A 15706-nucleotide genomic window follows, 5' to 3' on the forward strand; every position below is an offset into this window, starting at 1 on the left:
GCTTTAAATGAAAATAAACATTCATAAACAATATTTTGGGAATTTGGACATAACTTCTTATATTACTTTCTGCTGGATGAGGGTGCTGGCAATCTAATGGGGATCCTGAGAAAATTAAAAATTATGGTGAAGTCCTGACTGGAGTAGTCTGTGACACTGTATTTTCTGAGCCAGTTGCCTTGAAGTTGATTTTGGATGTGGGATGATCTGGGCCATGATGTCATTGGAGACCTTTCAGGGCATCTTGGCTGGTCAAACCTAATGTATCTTAATCTGGAGCAAATTGATAGCCTCTTGCTTCCTGTGGAAACAAAAACAGAGCCTCCTTTCCAAAGCAACATATCCTTAGATCCAAATTTTGAAGTCAAGATTCCATATATATATATATAGGCTTAATTTAGCAGCCTTTACAATCAAATATTCTTCTGCAGTTAAAAATATCAAAGACAACACAATCCATATTCTCTGTGTAATATCCATCTTTACGTGGCTAATTTTTTATACCACTTTTACTGTCTTTTCAAAGAACTTATTTTTTAAAACTATTTCTTTGTATTATGTTTATATTCATTTTCTTCTCTCTTCCAAGCCCATGTACATTTTTACACACATTATAAACCATTTTAAGTCTTGTTCCATCTGAATCTTCCTTCTTGTGAATCTATTGCTTTAAACTGCAGCATCACTAGGACTGAAATGGCAGCTTTGGCTGCTGGCTCTGCCCACCTCAGCTTCCCAACATGGCAGAACTACATTTACCGCCAACTCTGGGAACCAGGCTCACTGCCAACTATGGGAAGGGGCTGTGCTTCCATCCAGCAGTGTATAGCCCACAAACCTCTTTTTTTTTTCCCTGTACTAGCAAAAGCTAAATCTGTCATGATGCAGTGCATTGTGTGGCTTGGAAATGCCACTGTGTACCATGGTGGAAATCTACCATGCTGCACTCAAGCCCACACGCCATTGAGAACCCACCATATTGTAGCTCATGGCTGGCCTGAGAGACACAACTTGGACGTTGTTTTTAGCATCATTTTAGTTTTTTGTTTTTTTTTAAAGCTCTCTCAGGTTTTAGTTCCCACATTTTAGCGCCATTTGTAGTTGAAAATTTTCATGTGTTCCATCCGGTCCGCACCTGCTCACACTCAAACACACAGAGGCTTATATTAATTAAAACTGCTTGGCCATTAACTTAGGCTTACTACTGACTAGCTATTGTACTTAAACTCAGCCCATTTCTATTAATCTATACTTTGCCACATGTCCCATGGCTTACCTGTGTGCCATTACATGCTGCTTCCTGGACTGGGAGGTGGTATCTCCTGACTCAGCCTTCCTCTTCCCAGAATTCTCCTTGTTTGCTTATCCCACCTATACTTTCTGCCTGGCTGCTGGCCAATCAGCATTTTATTAAACAAGTGTACAAAAGCATCCTACAGCAAATTCTCTTTGCTTTTTTTTTCATGCAGTGTTTTGGCCTCTTCTTTCTGGCATAGGATTTCTGTATTAGATATTTTCTTGGCTGGATTCCTGACTTTTGAAGTAGTCATTCAGAAATGAATTCTTAGAGCTAGCTTCTCATGTTGGTGAAAAAATAACTACAACTACTGCCACACATTCATGCCACATCTATATTCACCTATTGAGACTTTATGTTGGACACCATCTCATGAAGTATATACTGTTAATGTAAAAGCACCAAAATGTTCTTGGAGAGATTTCTACTTTTATGCAAACTTAATCAAACATAAATGGAACTTTCATAAGTTTTGAAGAACTTCTGTTGAATTTTATGTGTGTCGTTGTTTGATGCCCTAAGGGTTGGAATCAGCTAAACACTCTGTGAGAGCTTATGCAGCCCAGCCCATTGACTGCTTGCTAGGTGTTCTACTTAGATTTCTGCTGCTGTGATGAATACTGACCAAAAAACAACTTGGGGAAGTAGGGTTCATTTATCATATATGTTACAGTTCATCATGGAGGGAAGTCAGCCACGAGCTCCAGACAGGTACCTGGAGGCAGGAACTGCAGCAGAGACCATAAAGGGATACTACTTACTGGCCTGCTTCCCATGGGTTACTCAACCTGCTTTCTTATAAAATCCAAGGTCACCTGTGTAGGAGTGGTACTGCCCATAGTAGACTGGGCCCTCCCGTCTAAGCCATCAATCAAGAAAATGACCCTCAGAAATGCCCACAGGGCAATTTGATGAATGCTGTTCCACAGTTGAGGTACTCTCTTCCTTATGTCAAGTTGACAAGAACCAACCAGTACACTAGGATCACAGTTATAAATATGATGTTATCATTGCCTGGAAGATAGTTTGGTGTGGGAAAGAAATGGTTAGATTATTACACTGTCCAAATGGTCATAAAATGGTTAATAGCTGTTAGATATAGTGTGACCCTTCTCTCAGCCAACTTTGTATTCTAAACTTAGATAATACTTTCACTTTTCATGCATGGAGTACTGTTTTCAAGTATTAGATACCAATAGATCAAGAATAGGATAGTATTACGCCTATGTTTTGTTTAGGGTATATGAATCGAGTTAAATAAAAAATACTCAATAGATTTCTTTTAAATAGTAAGCTTTAAATGTAAATAAAAGACCTTGTTCAAGGTTACTTGCCTTTTTAAAGCCAGAAGTTGTATGCATTGCATATATTCAGAAAATACTTTTGCCTCATGATAGTTTTTAGTGCCATATCATCTTGTCTATATCAGCAGAAACTTTGCTCTGATAGCTTTGTAAAGACACATGTAAATACTTAGCTTCAGGCAGGAAGCTATCATAGTTTCTAGCTACATTTTCTATTTAGGTGCATCAATTTGAAAAATGAAGAGCAGAAATGTCAGAAAGTATATAGAGTATATTGAATTATTAACCTTCTTGTGCAGAGGCACTAATACATTTACCCCAGGGTATGAAATTAAGCAGAAACTCAACTTTAACTGTGTTTCTTGACATTTTTGAGTGTAATTTTGTAAGTGTAGTATTCCTTCAGCCAAACTTTTTTTTTTTTTCAGTGGGGGCATGGGTGGCACAGAAGAACATTGTCATCAGTTTTCCTAAGGTATACTTTAATAGAGACTGGTTAACCCCAAGACTACTGTGATTTGATTGGACATATTACAAAAATGCTAAAGCAAGGTTTATAATTCATCTGATTCTTTTGTAAGTGAGGAAATAGGCTTTTGTCTCTTTTGTATGGCCAAGTTTATTTAGTTTGTTTTTTAGACTGTACTAATGATAATCTACTTGATTTCTTTTTCTGTTGTCCTTCAAGTAATCCTTTCTCTTTGTATTTTGATGTCCTAATATTTATATTGTCAGAAAGTCTCCTTATTGTTACTCAGGTAAGAAGATTGTTTCTTCCTTTTTCTTGCATTTACGTTGCGAACTTTAAGTGTGAAAATGAGAAAGGAGTTTTAGATGCTGAGGTACTTAATTCATGATACTTATGTAGTCATTCATTGTTTAAAGGAAGATTTGACAGGAGTTTGCTCATCACTTCATTCAATAAATACTGAGTTTAGTATAAATTTAAGGCAATTAAAAGTGATAATGTAGAAAAGTTTTTCAGTTTGGTGATCTTATAAATTAAGTGTCATTAAGGTGAGAAGTATTAGAAGAAGGTATATTTATATGGCAGTATGATAATTTATGTGTTAGAAAAATCTCATTTGGTGTGTAAGCCTGCAAAAGAGTTCTCGTTCAGCTTTGGGTAATGAGGAAAGATTTAATGAAGGAAGTGGTGTCCATCAGCTGTGAGGAATCATTGCACAGTATCTAGTTGAGATATCCAAGGAGCAGGTACATTTATGTATATCTTTTGAATTTCTAATTGGTATCTCAAGCTTAAAATGTCTCCCATAGTTTGATATGGTGTAACTGCACCCCTCCAAGGACTCGGGGGTAAAAGGTTTGGTTCTCAGCATAATACTGGCAGTTGGTGCAGCATACAGAGAGGGCATTTAGTTAAGTAAGAATTAGGTAGTTCTCTTTCATCACTATGGTCCTCCTGAGAGGCAGAGGGTCCTTGATAAAGGATAAATCCCAGCTTCTCTCCTCTTCTATGCCACTGGTTCTCCATCTAATCATCTTGCTTGACACAGTCCTTTCCCAACTGTCTAGGTCGTGAGGTGATGTAGCCAAGTGTCAGACTTATCATAGTCCCCGTTCAGTGTCTTTCGTACTTTGAACCTTTGACATTGTGAGCTGAATAAACCTCTTCTTTCTTAAGTAGACTGTGTCCAGTATTTACTTACAGTGATGCAAAAGGTAATTTATAAAACATTTTTGGTAAATATTAATAAAACAAAACTCAACTTTTCTAATAATGCATTTCTTCTACATGTTTTATGTTCTTTTCTTGCTATATTATCATAGGTTTGCAGCCTTTGATAGAGAAACTGTGTTTCTTAATTTCTTTTTGTCAGGTACAAGGTCTTTTGGATTTCAGGTCTTATTTCTTTCTGGCGTCCTCTCCTTTACCTTATATTTGCTTGGACAACTGCAGAAGGCTCAAAGCTAATTTCTGTGTCTAGTATTTCTTTTTCATTCCATAATTCACACAGCTGCTGGTTGGGATTTTCAAAGTGCAAACTTGGTCATATTAATTTTTTAGTATTTTTTCGTTCATAGCTCTCAGCAAATCGTATACTGTTTAATTACTTGCTCTTGGAATTTTACTGGCATTTTTTAGCTACCTCCTCAAGGTCTTAAAATTTGGGGTGAGGCCTTGTTACTCTGACTCATTTTCTTGTTTGTAGTCTTCTGCTTTTAATGGTGGCAGGTTTTATGCATCTAGGATATTTAGTTTGCTTTTCCTTCACAATTAGATGTTGCTGACCAGAAGTCCTGACCATGTTCCATTCCATTCTCTCTCCACAAACTAACACTTTGAGGACCATATCATATGCACACTAATAAGTATTTATTTTACAGTGGAAAATAGGTAGATTGAAGATAAATCATGAAAATGTCTCTTAGAGAAGCCCACAGTCCAATCTGATGGAGGCAGTTCTCCGTTTTTTTCTTCTGTGGTGACTTTAGTTTATGTCAGGTTGACAAAAACAAAACCAGCACAATATTTTAAAAAATATGGTAGACAGGGCCAAAGAAGTACTTCATCCTCAAACTTTTAACGTGAGAGACTTTAGTTTATTAATGTTTGTAAATTTCAGGCAGTGCATTTTGATCATATACACACTCACTCCCCAAATCTATTTCCACATCCCTATCCACTCACCTTCCTGTCATCTTTGTTTGTTTTTAAGTGCTTGAAGTCCAAAGTATGTTGCCCAAATTCTCTTGGATGTGGGGCCAACTTCTGGATCATGGTTGACCTACCATGTGTCATACTCTTAAAACGTACTCTCAGTAGTTATCAATTGCCAATAGGTCCGTAGCTAAGGAATGGGACTTGGCGCCCTCCTACTCTGTCTATGCTGTGATGTTGTTTAGCTTTTGCTTGTCAAGGTCGTGCACATACTGTCCACAACTACTGTTTGTTCATATGTGCAACGGCCTTGTGTCTGGAAAACACGTTTTCCCTGTAGTTATCTTTCACTTCTGGCTCTTATCAATCATTGTTTCCTCTACCACAACAGTCCTTATCCTTATCGGGTGTGTATGATACCAATGTACCATTTTGGGAATTGGTTCTATCCTTATACTATGTGGATTCCAGGGATTGAACTCAGGTTAGCAGGCTTGGAAGCAAATACTTTCCCTGCTTAGCCATCTTTCTGGCCTGCTTTTTTAGGTTTTTGAGGAGCTGCCGTATCAATTTTAAGTGTCTACACTACTTTATATTCCCACCAGCATTGCTTAAAGACTCCTCTTACCTTCCATACACATTAGAATTTATTGTTTGTTTTGTCGAGGATAATCATCCTCGAAGGAGTGAGGCAAAATCTCAAGGCAGCTTGAATGTGCATTTCATTGCTGGCTAAGTATATTAAATATGTTTTACAGTATTTATTGGCCTTTTGTATTACTACTTTTGAGATATGTCTGTTCACTGATTTTACTCTATTTATCGATGGGGAAATTTGATTTTAGTCTTCAACTTGTGGACTTGCAGTTAGATTCTAGATATTAATCTCTTGTTGGATATGCGAAGATTCTCTCATATTCTGTATATCGTCTCTTCACTTAGCTAATGATTTCCTATACTGTGTACAAGATGGTTAATTTCACACTATACTGTTTCTGTTCTTGGGATTGTTTCCTATGCTATAAGGATATTCTGAATTGTTAAATTAGTGTTTAGTGGCTTGTATTTACATTTAAAGACTTGTGGCACTGAGTAGGATTTTGAGTAGCTCAGCCACAGAATGATGAATGATGGTCATTTGATTTGGAATTTGGTAGCTGATGGTTGTTTTGTAGTAAAGGAATTTTGCCAAATTTTGGTAATGAAGTGTGTGATGTTCAGTTGGCTAGAAAAGTTGAGTATGTGATCAAAAAGTATGCTGAAAAAGCTAATTTAAAGGTAATAACTCAGATGCTTAGAGGGGCACCTGGGCTAGATGAAAGGCAGACTACAGAGAGGCTGAAACAGCCATGAAGAAATACCTCACACACACTCATTTGCAGAACTAAGCAGGAACAGAAGAGTGTGTACTGTGTTTCTCTCTTGGGTGGAGCCTAGGGGGAAATGACCACATGACAGAAGAATGGCACTGCTAGAGGTAAAGACAGGGACCAGAGCAAGTAGGTTGGAGCTCTATATGTAATAATTAATGTATATTATATGCATCATGAAAATGTTTCAATGAAACCCCATGTTTTGTATAATTTATATATGCTAAAACCAAATTTAAAGGGAGGTAGATGAACCTATAAGCTGAAACGTGATTTAATTTGTGAATAAGTTACTTCATTAGGCCTGGCATTAGTGTCCTTTTAGTTTAATGTTTTTAATAGGAGGATGTGTTTGGTGGAATCTTCATAGTAGAGGTGGCCATGCTGGTGTGGTTTGTGAGATGTGAAGGGCATTTGCATACTTTTATTTTTTAGTTATGTTAAAATTTAATTTTTTCACACAATATACTTTGATTATTTGCGAATTTTAAAACATCTAAAAAATTGTATTCCTTCATTCATTCGTGTACATGTGTGCCACGGTACATACGTGGAAGTCAAAAAACAGCTGGGGGAAGTCATTTCCCCAGCTTCCATGTAGGTCCCAGTTACCAAACTCTGGTCAGCAGGCTTGGCATCAAGTGCCATTACTCAGTGAGCCATCTGGTAGGCCCATGTAGTATCGACCCCCCCCCCCCCCAGTTATCATTACAAAGAGACTGGGGGTGAATATGTAATATGTACTTTGTTTTCCTCACTTGGCAGGTAGAAATTAAAGTAACTTTTCTAATTCAAATAATTTTGGTTCTGAAACCTAAAGATGCTTTTTGTACTTTAAAGAATGGTGACAGGATACCATGCAGATGTGAGGGCATGGGGCAAAGTTTCACGTCTGCTTCTTGCTGGGAATCTAAACTACTCTAGCAGTTTATTAAAAATTGTCAAGCATTCATTATGGGATTGTGGCATCATTTCCACTGAGTAACTCAGATTATGGAAACAGGAAATGTGACATTAAAAAAAAAATCTCGGATCTGTCACTTGATACAGACTCTTAGCCGCCTTTCCATGTTATGGAGAAAATAACACACATTCACACACACACATGCACGTTAATGACATAGAGATGTGCTTAGACTGTACTCACAGTCTGGAGGCACAAAGAAGTTGCATCTTTTTGTGATTGTTTTTTGTTTTAAAATGCTGCATACTTGTTCTTGATTATGAGACAAAAGTCTATTTAAATTCAGTTCCCTTGGGATAGGTTTTAAATCTAGATAATGGCAAAGTGAAACTATTTGAATGCAAGATAGGGAAATGTGATGAGTGGCTATATAAATTAGAAAACTCATTGGAACACTGGATTTTATTATTTGCCTTCCTCCCAGAAGGTGTTGCACCAGGGACTTTGAAAATCTAATTTATCATTAATCTCTGTAAGATAGTGGGAATATGGTAAAAGAAAAGCAAACCAAACAGTTGACATGTTTATGGCATGAAGTTGTGAACCACTGAAACTATTCAAATGGCACTTTTAAATCATATTGATGAACTCTGGATATGTTTCAAGTGTCAGATCCTGCAGGTGGAGGGTGACAGCGAAGGCAGTACAATGCTTTGCTTTCTGTTGCTTTATTCAAAATCGCTATGATATTTAGGGACTTCTAAGAGAAATGCCAAGGTCGGAGATAACTATGGGCCTGTTTGCTCTGTTGGGCATAGAAGGTCATGGTCTTCCATTTCAGGTTTTGTCTCTTTTCTTCTGAATAAATGATTTTGGAGGGACCTGGAGAGACTTAGAGAAAGACTTGTGGGTGACTTGTCAGGGATCTGCCACTCCTTTTATGAAACCGATTCAGAAGTGTTTTATTGACAGATCATTAGCGCCATATTCTTATGTGAAGAATAATGCTTTTCATTTCCATCTCTCCCTCTCTTTTATTCTGTTTCAGTTTGAAAAAGAGTGTACTGACCACCAAGAAACCCAGGCTCAATTGCAGAAAAAGGAGGCAAAGATTAATGAGCTTCAAGCAGAGTTACAAGCTTTTAAATCTCAGGTAAAATACCATCTTGAGTGAATTGGATTTTGAAATTATACCAGGGAAACAAAGGTCATATTATATTTTCACAGTTTAAAAATGTTTAAACTTTATTTTTTTCTTTTATATTTTCTCAGTATTATTCCTATACATCTCTAGGCTGCTGTGTATATATTTTAAAGGTACTCTTTGTCACCTTTTTCCTCCCTGTGTTTGTAGGATTATCCAGGCTTTTACTAATTAACTGGCTTCCTTCTGCTTCATTTGGAGTTTGCTTCTAAAGTCACATGTTTCCTAAGTAATTAAGTGTAAAGGTTAAGGAAGTCCTCTACTCTTAGATTTGTCATCCATCACTGATCTTTATCCTACTACAGGAAATTATTGCTCAAGCTATTTATTTTTCCAAGCCTTCAGCCTATGGGTTGCCTTGCTGTGAAAGATAACCCCTAGCTGAATGAGAACATTTTCTGATAAATTTTCAATTTCCAAAAGTAAACAGATTTAAAACATGACAAAAAGAGCAAATCTGGATTATGAGCAGATAGCTCCCATACATGCTGTACACATAAGACATGAGATAAAAAGTACATCATCTGCATGCTTTATATGGATTATAGGAGCCACATTCACAGGTAAATTTCCTCCTATAGATTTACATACACGATAATGAACAATAATTGTAGTGTTACATTTTTCTCTCATCCTAATTTATGGCTAGATGAAAATAGGCTCAGGTGTATTGGTTCCAATATTACTGCCAATTTTGTTTTCTTTTGAATATATCATTAGAAAAACTTCTGGAAGATGCCCTGTAAGACAGCTATCTGTTTTTAAAAAATTAAAACCCTTTGTAAACAAGAAAATTCTTAGCCACATGTGGTGCTTTATGCCTATGACCTTAGGTTTTCAGAGCCTGAGGCAGGAAAACTGCTGAGTTTGTGGCCAGCCTGTGCTACAGAGTGACTCTGAAAAAAGATGAAGGGACACTCTTCTCATTAGTTTTTTAATATTGCTGCAAGAAGTAACATGTGTCCACAGAAGTATTTTAAAAAAGATTCTCTTATTTAAATGAAATAGTTTTTTTTGCATTTTATACGTCATTTACTTAAAAGTAATAACTGAAGTAATATTTGTGATTTTTTTTTTCTGTCTTGGGCTAATATTTATATCAGAATTTTCTTTTAAAAATTTCCCATTTGAAGGATTACTTCTTGACAATTCAGGATAATAAAAATATATCCATGACCTTTGGATAGGATGCATTGTGTTTGTGATATAAAATGGGGAATATTTATGATGTAAAACTGAAGTAAAATGTAGGAATCTCCTGTTTTTTAAACTTTGCACAGTGACAATCTGTGTTCATGACTATTGGAAGAGTACCTTGCTTTAATGACTTAAGATTACTATCCTGATTTAATTTTGTTTCTTAGTGACATTTGACTCTGTAGAGAGCCCCCATCCCCCCAAGAAATGAGTACTCTCTTACCTCATAATTGTGCCCCTTCTTGCCTTTTAACCTTTTTTTTTTTTTTTTAAATTTATTTATCTCTTGCATTTCTAAAGACACTGTGTGTACCTGTCACAGTCTTTGAAGGATAAACAGAACCGTCACTTTCCTCCTAAAGCTTATATGCTCTCAAAGAGATAATTGTCCATGATCCTTTCAATAATTACTTCCCAGCTTTGCCAAGAGCTTCCGAGCAGTGTGAAATATACCAGGACACAACTGAGTGGACAGATCAAGTTGTCCTGAGGAAGGGACTTGTTTGTTCAGATTGAAAAAGCAAGTAGAGAAGGCTTGGTAATCGAATGTCTGATCAAGAGGGACAACTTATATTTGGACCCTGAAATTAGTATGTGGTTGGCACATATATAGAATTAAGAGAAAATTGGTTAAAGGTATTCCGGAACCAAATAGTGATATGTGCCTACTCAGGAATTTTAGGCTCTGTACAGAGGTTCCCTCCTTCTGTATCCTTTCCGTGCACCCTGAGTGGACTTCATTCCTCACTAGCTTCTAGTGTTACCTAGAGTCTGCTGACTCTTTAATCTTCTTACCCCATGGAACCACTTCTATCATAACTGCTTCAAAATGGGCAAAATACCTTTTCTTGAGAATGAAAGCTATGTGTGTATGCTCAAACTGGAAGAAACACTTTTAGAATTTCATAAGCCATTGCTAATTACTGGTATTTTGAATTTGATGTAGTAACTTATTTTTAAATAAATGTGCTTTTACTATTTGTGCACTTGTTCTTACTTTTTTAAAATTTTTCTCTTCTCCAGTTTGGGGCCTTGCCGCCTGGCACAAAAATTCCTTTGCAAGCTTCAGTGGAAGGTGACACTAGCCCTTCAGCCCTTCCTCCTGCCCCACCAGCCCTGTGTGGGGGAGTGCCGCCTCCCCCACCTCCTCCCCCACCTCCTCCCCCGCCTCCCCCACTTCCAGGAATGGCAATGCCATTTGGTGGGCCAGTGCCACCACCACCTCCCCTGGGATGTCTCAGTGGGCACAGCTCTCTTCCATTAAACCTGCCATTTGGGTTGAAACCAAAGAAAGAATTTAAACCTGAAATCAGCATGAGAAGATTGAATTGGTTAAAGGTAAGACCAATTAGTGGGAGTGGACACACTTCTCCTTAGATTACCACTTCAGTTTAGACTAACTAATGCAGAGTTTCCAGAGGGAACTCTACTCCTAATGACAATATAGCAAATGGCATATATGTGCATATATTTTATATATGCATTATTATTCTATACCAGAAGTATTGAAATCATTCCCTTTGCTACTGTCTAGTAATTTCTCTTTTGTAAATTTGGTGAGAGTTGATAATTTCATGGAATTTACTGATATGAATGGTTTCTCAGAAATGCTAAAGGTTAGTGTTTGGAGTTAGTACTCCCTGTGGGGAGCTGTTAAGAAGAGTACTGCCTGTTATCAGAAGCTTACACATAGGTGACAGATAGTCTCAATTATGCTGATCTTGTAAATGTGGGAGATTCTGTGTAATGTTAACTCCCTTCAGGATTCAGAGTGCCAATGAACATTAATAATAACTGAGGAATATCCATCCCTGAGAAGAAACAAACTCCTGTACACGTAGCTTCAAATGCCCGACCATTTGGTCAAGGAAACTGTTTTCTTCTCCTCATAAGACCTCAATATTCTGTAGAATATGTCTATCTCCGAGCCGACTCTGGGGACAGATCTTACAAAGCTGACTTCATCAACATCTGGAGCTGGGGATGCTGTGCTGTGTGCTGTGATTGGCCAGGCAGGTGAACTGCCCAGCTGCTTGAGTCGCTCTTCTCTGATTGCAGATTGGACCAAATGAAATGTCTGAAAATTGTTTCTGGATAAAAGTAAATGAAAATAAGTATGAAAGTACGGATTTGCTTTGTAAACTTGAGAACACATTTTGTTGCCAACAAAAAGGTAAGTTTGATAGTAGTTTGGTTATCAATTTATTTTGAAATTCTTAGCATTAGTAATTCATAATTACCAATCGGTAAAATACACTAAGAAACCTTTATTATGATACCTTTCCATTACTAATTGTATATAAAATGATCTAATAAAAGATTTCAAAGCATTTTTTTCACATAGGTCATCACATGAACAATTTTAAATTGAAAATGCTGACTATGTGCTTTGTTTCTTAGATTTTCTATGAAAAATTATTTCAAAACTGTTTTGTTGAGTTAATTTAGGCTTTCCCCCCATGCCCTGTTTTCCAAGACAATGATAGGTGAAATCTACTTTGGCCTTTGTGTGTGTGTGTGTGTGTGTGTGTGTGTGTGTGTGTGTGTGTGTGTACGAGAGAGGAATTGACTTATTAAATATATGCTGTTTACTAAGAACCGTGCTAGATATATTTTATATATATGATTCAAATTGATCATCACACCAATTTATAAATATTGGGTGATCCTTAAAAATTCATTTGTAGCCATTGAAATGGTTTCTAAAATATAATTTGAAATTAAAAACTCTCTCTAAGAAATAATTGTAAATTATAAACTTTGTCTAACAAGTAATTGTAGAATTAGTAGGTGTTTTTGAGCAGGATTTGTCTTGAATAAAATATTGAAAATTCTGTATTGTAGTCTTTAAAGATAGAAAAGAATTTTGACAAGCTCATGCAAGGAAAACTTGTGAAGTAAGCAGGTCTTAATTTTACCTTTTGATTATGGTGAATCAAAATTTCCTTTGAATAAGATTAGTTCAGTCTTCAGGCAATCAAGGGAAATGTGTGTAGTTAGAATATGTATTTACATGTAAAACACTTCAGAATTTCAGATTTCCTATTCTGGAATTGATTAGTTTTCCCTTTGCCTTGCTAGTAGGAAGAAATGGTGGTACCTCCACGCTATTTAAGTGAGGCTGCCACCCACCTACCCTTCTTTCCCCTTCTACTCTGATTACTTTCTTAATTAATGAGGCTCAAAAGGGAAACTTGTTAGCATGTTTTTCATTTAGCTGTAGTGTTAGCCCTAAATGAAATAATTGGACCTTTAAAAATTCTTAAGTCATCTAACTTTAGCCTTGAGATTCAAGGTTGCAAGGGGATAAAAAAGATACATTTGCTGATTCAAATAGTAGTAGAAGAGATTAAGGTGAGAAATGATCATACCTGTATGAGTATTCGTATTCCTGTCCTCCTCTTGGTGTGCAATCTGTCACTTGACTAAAGACGACACTGTGTCTTCTGCTCACATGCATCTTAGCTTTTGTTTATGTATTGGATCTTTGTGAGTGTAAATGATATTTTTATGGTGAATAGAAAGAATTGGGAAACTCAGGTTTGTGTATCTGAGCAATATGAACATTTTGTAATTGCAACTAGACATGATCTGAGAAATGACTATTTTGATCTCAGGGAATGATTCCCTGAGAGCAGTGCACGAAGAGACATTGGTATGTTTCTGACATTTCTAGTCCTTAAGCATTTTAATGAAGAAGGGCAGCCATTGTTGCTAATAGAGAGAAACATTGGTTTTGACAATATAGACATTTACTAGGAGTGATCAAATTGAAAGGAAAAGGGTGTTGGAAAACTCACATGAGAATGGGTTTGTGGTGTGGACAGGTTGCTCCATGTTGCCTCTATTTTTTGTCCTATCTGCCGAGGTATCATGTCTAAGTGCTGTTATTTACCTATGTACCACGAGCCCAAAGTTAGTTAAATTTTGTAATTTCTGGAGAAGTCGGAATTAAAGCTGGCCCCTTACCATTTTTTAGTTTACGCGAAAATCCTATTTATTTCCTGAGACTCCTGTTTTGTGGGAGGTGGGAGTTTGGATAGAAGGACCAGCTAAAGATCATTTTAATCATTAGTATGCATTTTCCGAAGTCAGGGAAAGGCAGAGTCTTCAATTAGTGAAGATTGTAATGACGTTATAGACAAATGGTATGTTTTATTGCATTGAATCTTTGCGGTAAATATTTTGGACACTTCTCAGATTATAAAGATGGATGTCCAGTCCCAAGCATTTAACTGAGGAGATGTTAATCCTGCATGTTTTCTAAGCTTGGGAAATACATAATAAGACTAAAGAGGGGAATCCTCTCTTTTAGGGGGTGGGGGTGAGTATTTATCCTGTAGTCTTTCCAACAGACGTAGGTTTAGTCTTCTGACACTTTTTTTGTTCCGGCTGCTGGGATTTGTAGTTCTCACACCGTACAGCGTGGGGAGGAACCCCTATCCCCATTGAGCTCCAGTGCATCCACTCATGGAGCTGGGTTCTTTTCCTTCCTTCTCTCCTCCCTTTCACCCTTTGCCCATTCCCTTTCTTTTCACCTCCTCCCACCCCTATTTTTCTTTTGGTGGAAGGATCTCTCCGTGTAGCCTTGTCTGACTTAAAAGTCAGTGTAGAACAGACTGTCCTCAAACTCACAGAAATTCCCCAGTTTTGGCTCCAGAGTTCTGGGGTTGAAGGTAAGCACCACCTTGCCCATTTGTGTAGTCTTTATGCCATCTTGTTTCATTTTTACTGTATACCAGCTGTTCTGCTGCTCTTGAAGTAATTGTTACTTTACACAGACCATAGTCACAGACTCATCTAACCATAGTCATAGAAAGGTCTTTTTGGTAAGGATATAAGATATGGACATTGTCTCTTAACCTTTGTTGGTTATGTATGCGTGTGTATTTCTCTGTGAATGAATGTTTGGTGTATGTGTGTATTAACCCTATATATTTTTCAGTTAGATCTCAATTTTTTTTAATCATTTTCCCCCATTTATATCACTCTTCTAATGAGAAAATGTCATAGTCATCCCTTTAAAGGTGTAAATGCTCTAAGCCTTTCCTTTGGAAATGCGTATGGAAACTGTCCAAGCTTTTCCCATTTCTTCTTCCTCCTTTTTACTTGTTCAACTTTCTCTCTCCATTCCACAACCACCATTCAAGTCAACAGTACAGCTTCAGCTTTATCTTTGACGTTTGGAAAACTGATCTGAGTGAGGAGGGCACATTCCCCTTCGTCCTCTTGCTTTTACCGTCGTGGGAAATCAGTAAGCTCAGCCGGGTTCTCCGGTGAAGCATATGAGTGAAGAGCAGAACAAAGCAAGCTGATTCTGATTTCAGAAGAGCTGACATAGTTTACTGTCTTTGGCTTCTGTTAATACATAACAAGGTTATATAAAACACTCTTTATATCAAGTTTAATCACAATATTCATATTTTGAACATTTGGTATCATCAAAACAGTGCTAATCTCTCTCTTTCTCTCTCTCTTTCACAAGATTGGAAGCATCTGTTAATTTTTTGCAGGCTGTTGGAAAATGGATTAAAGTATCCTAACAGGTTATTGGTGTTGCATTTGTCAACGAAAATTAATATTAATTACTTTCATTATTCACAAACTGTTAACTTAATAGGGATTAAAGGGCTTTCTGGAAGTATATGAATAGTCTAATTCATTTGGACTGATTTATTATGAAAACCTGGTTTCACATTTGTTAGCTTTTTGAAGTAATCACATTTTGTAACAGGTGTGTCATATTTTCCAGATATGGCTAATAAACTGGTTTATAAATAATTTTTCAACTGAATGGTGATAGCATT

General features: G+C 36.9%; 1 protein-coding gene across 1 annotated transcript in view; it reads left to right on the plus strand.

Annotated features, from left to right (window-relative positions):
• Diaph3 (diaphanous related formin 3) overlaps window positions 1-15706 on the plus strand; it is a 242421-nt gene that overhangs the window by 134380 nt on the left and 92335 nt on the right. The window contains 3 exon segments of the mRNA XM_059274292.1: window positions 8547-8651; window positions 10923-11237; window positions 11958-12072. Of these exon segments, the coding sequence (XP_059130275.1) occupies window positions 8547-8651; window positions 10923-11237; window positions 11958-12072 (535 nt within the window).

Source organism: Peromyscus eremicus, chromosome 9, assembly GCF_949786415.1.
Source record: "Peromyscus eremicus chromosome 9, PerEre_H2_v1, whole genome shotgun sequence".
Lineage (NCBI taxonomy): Eukaryota > Metazoa > Chordata > Mammalia > Rodentia > Cricetidae > Peromyscus > Peromyscus eremicus.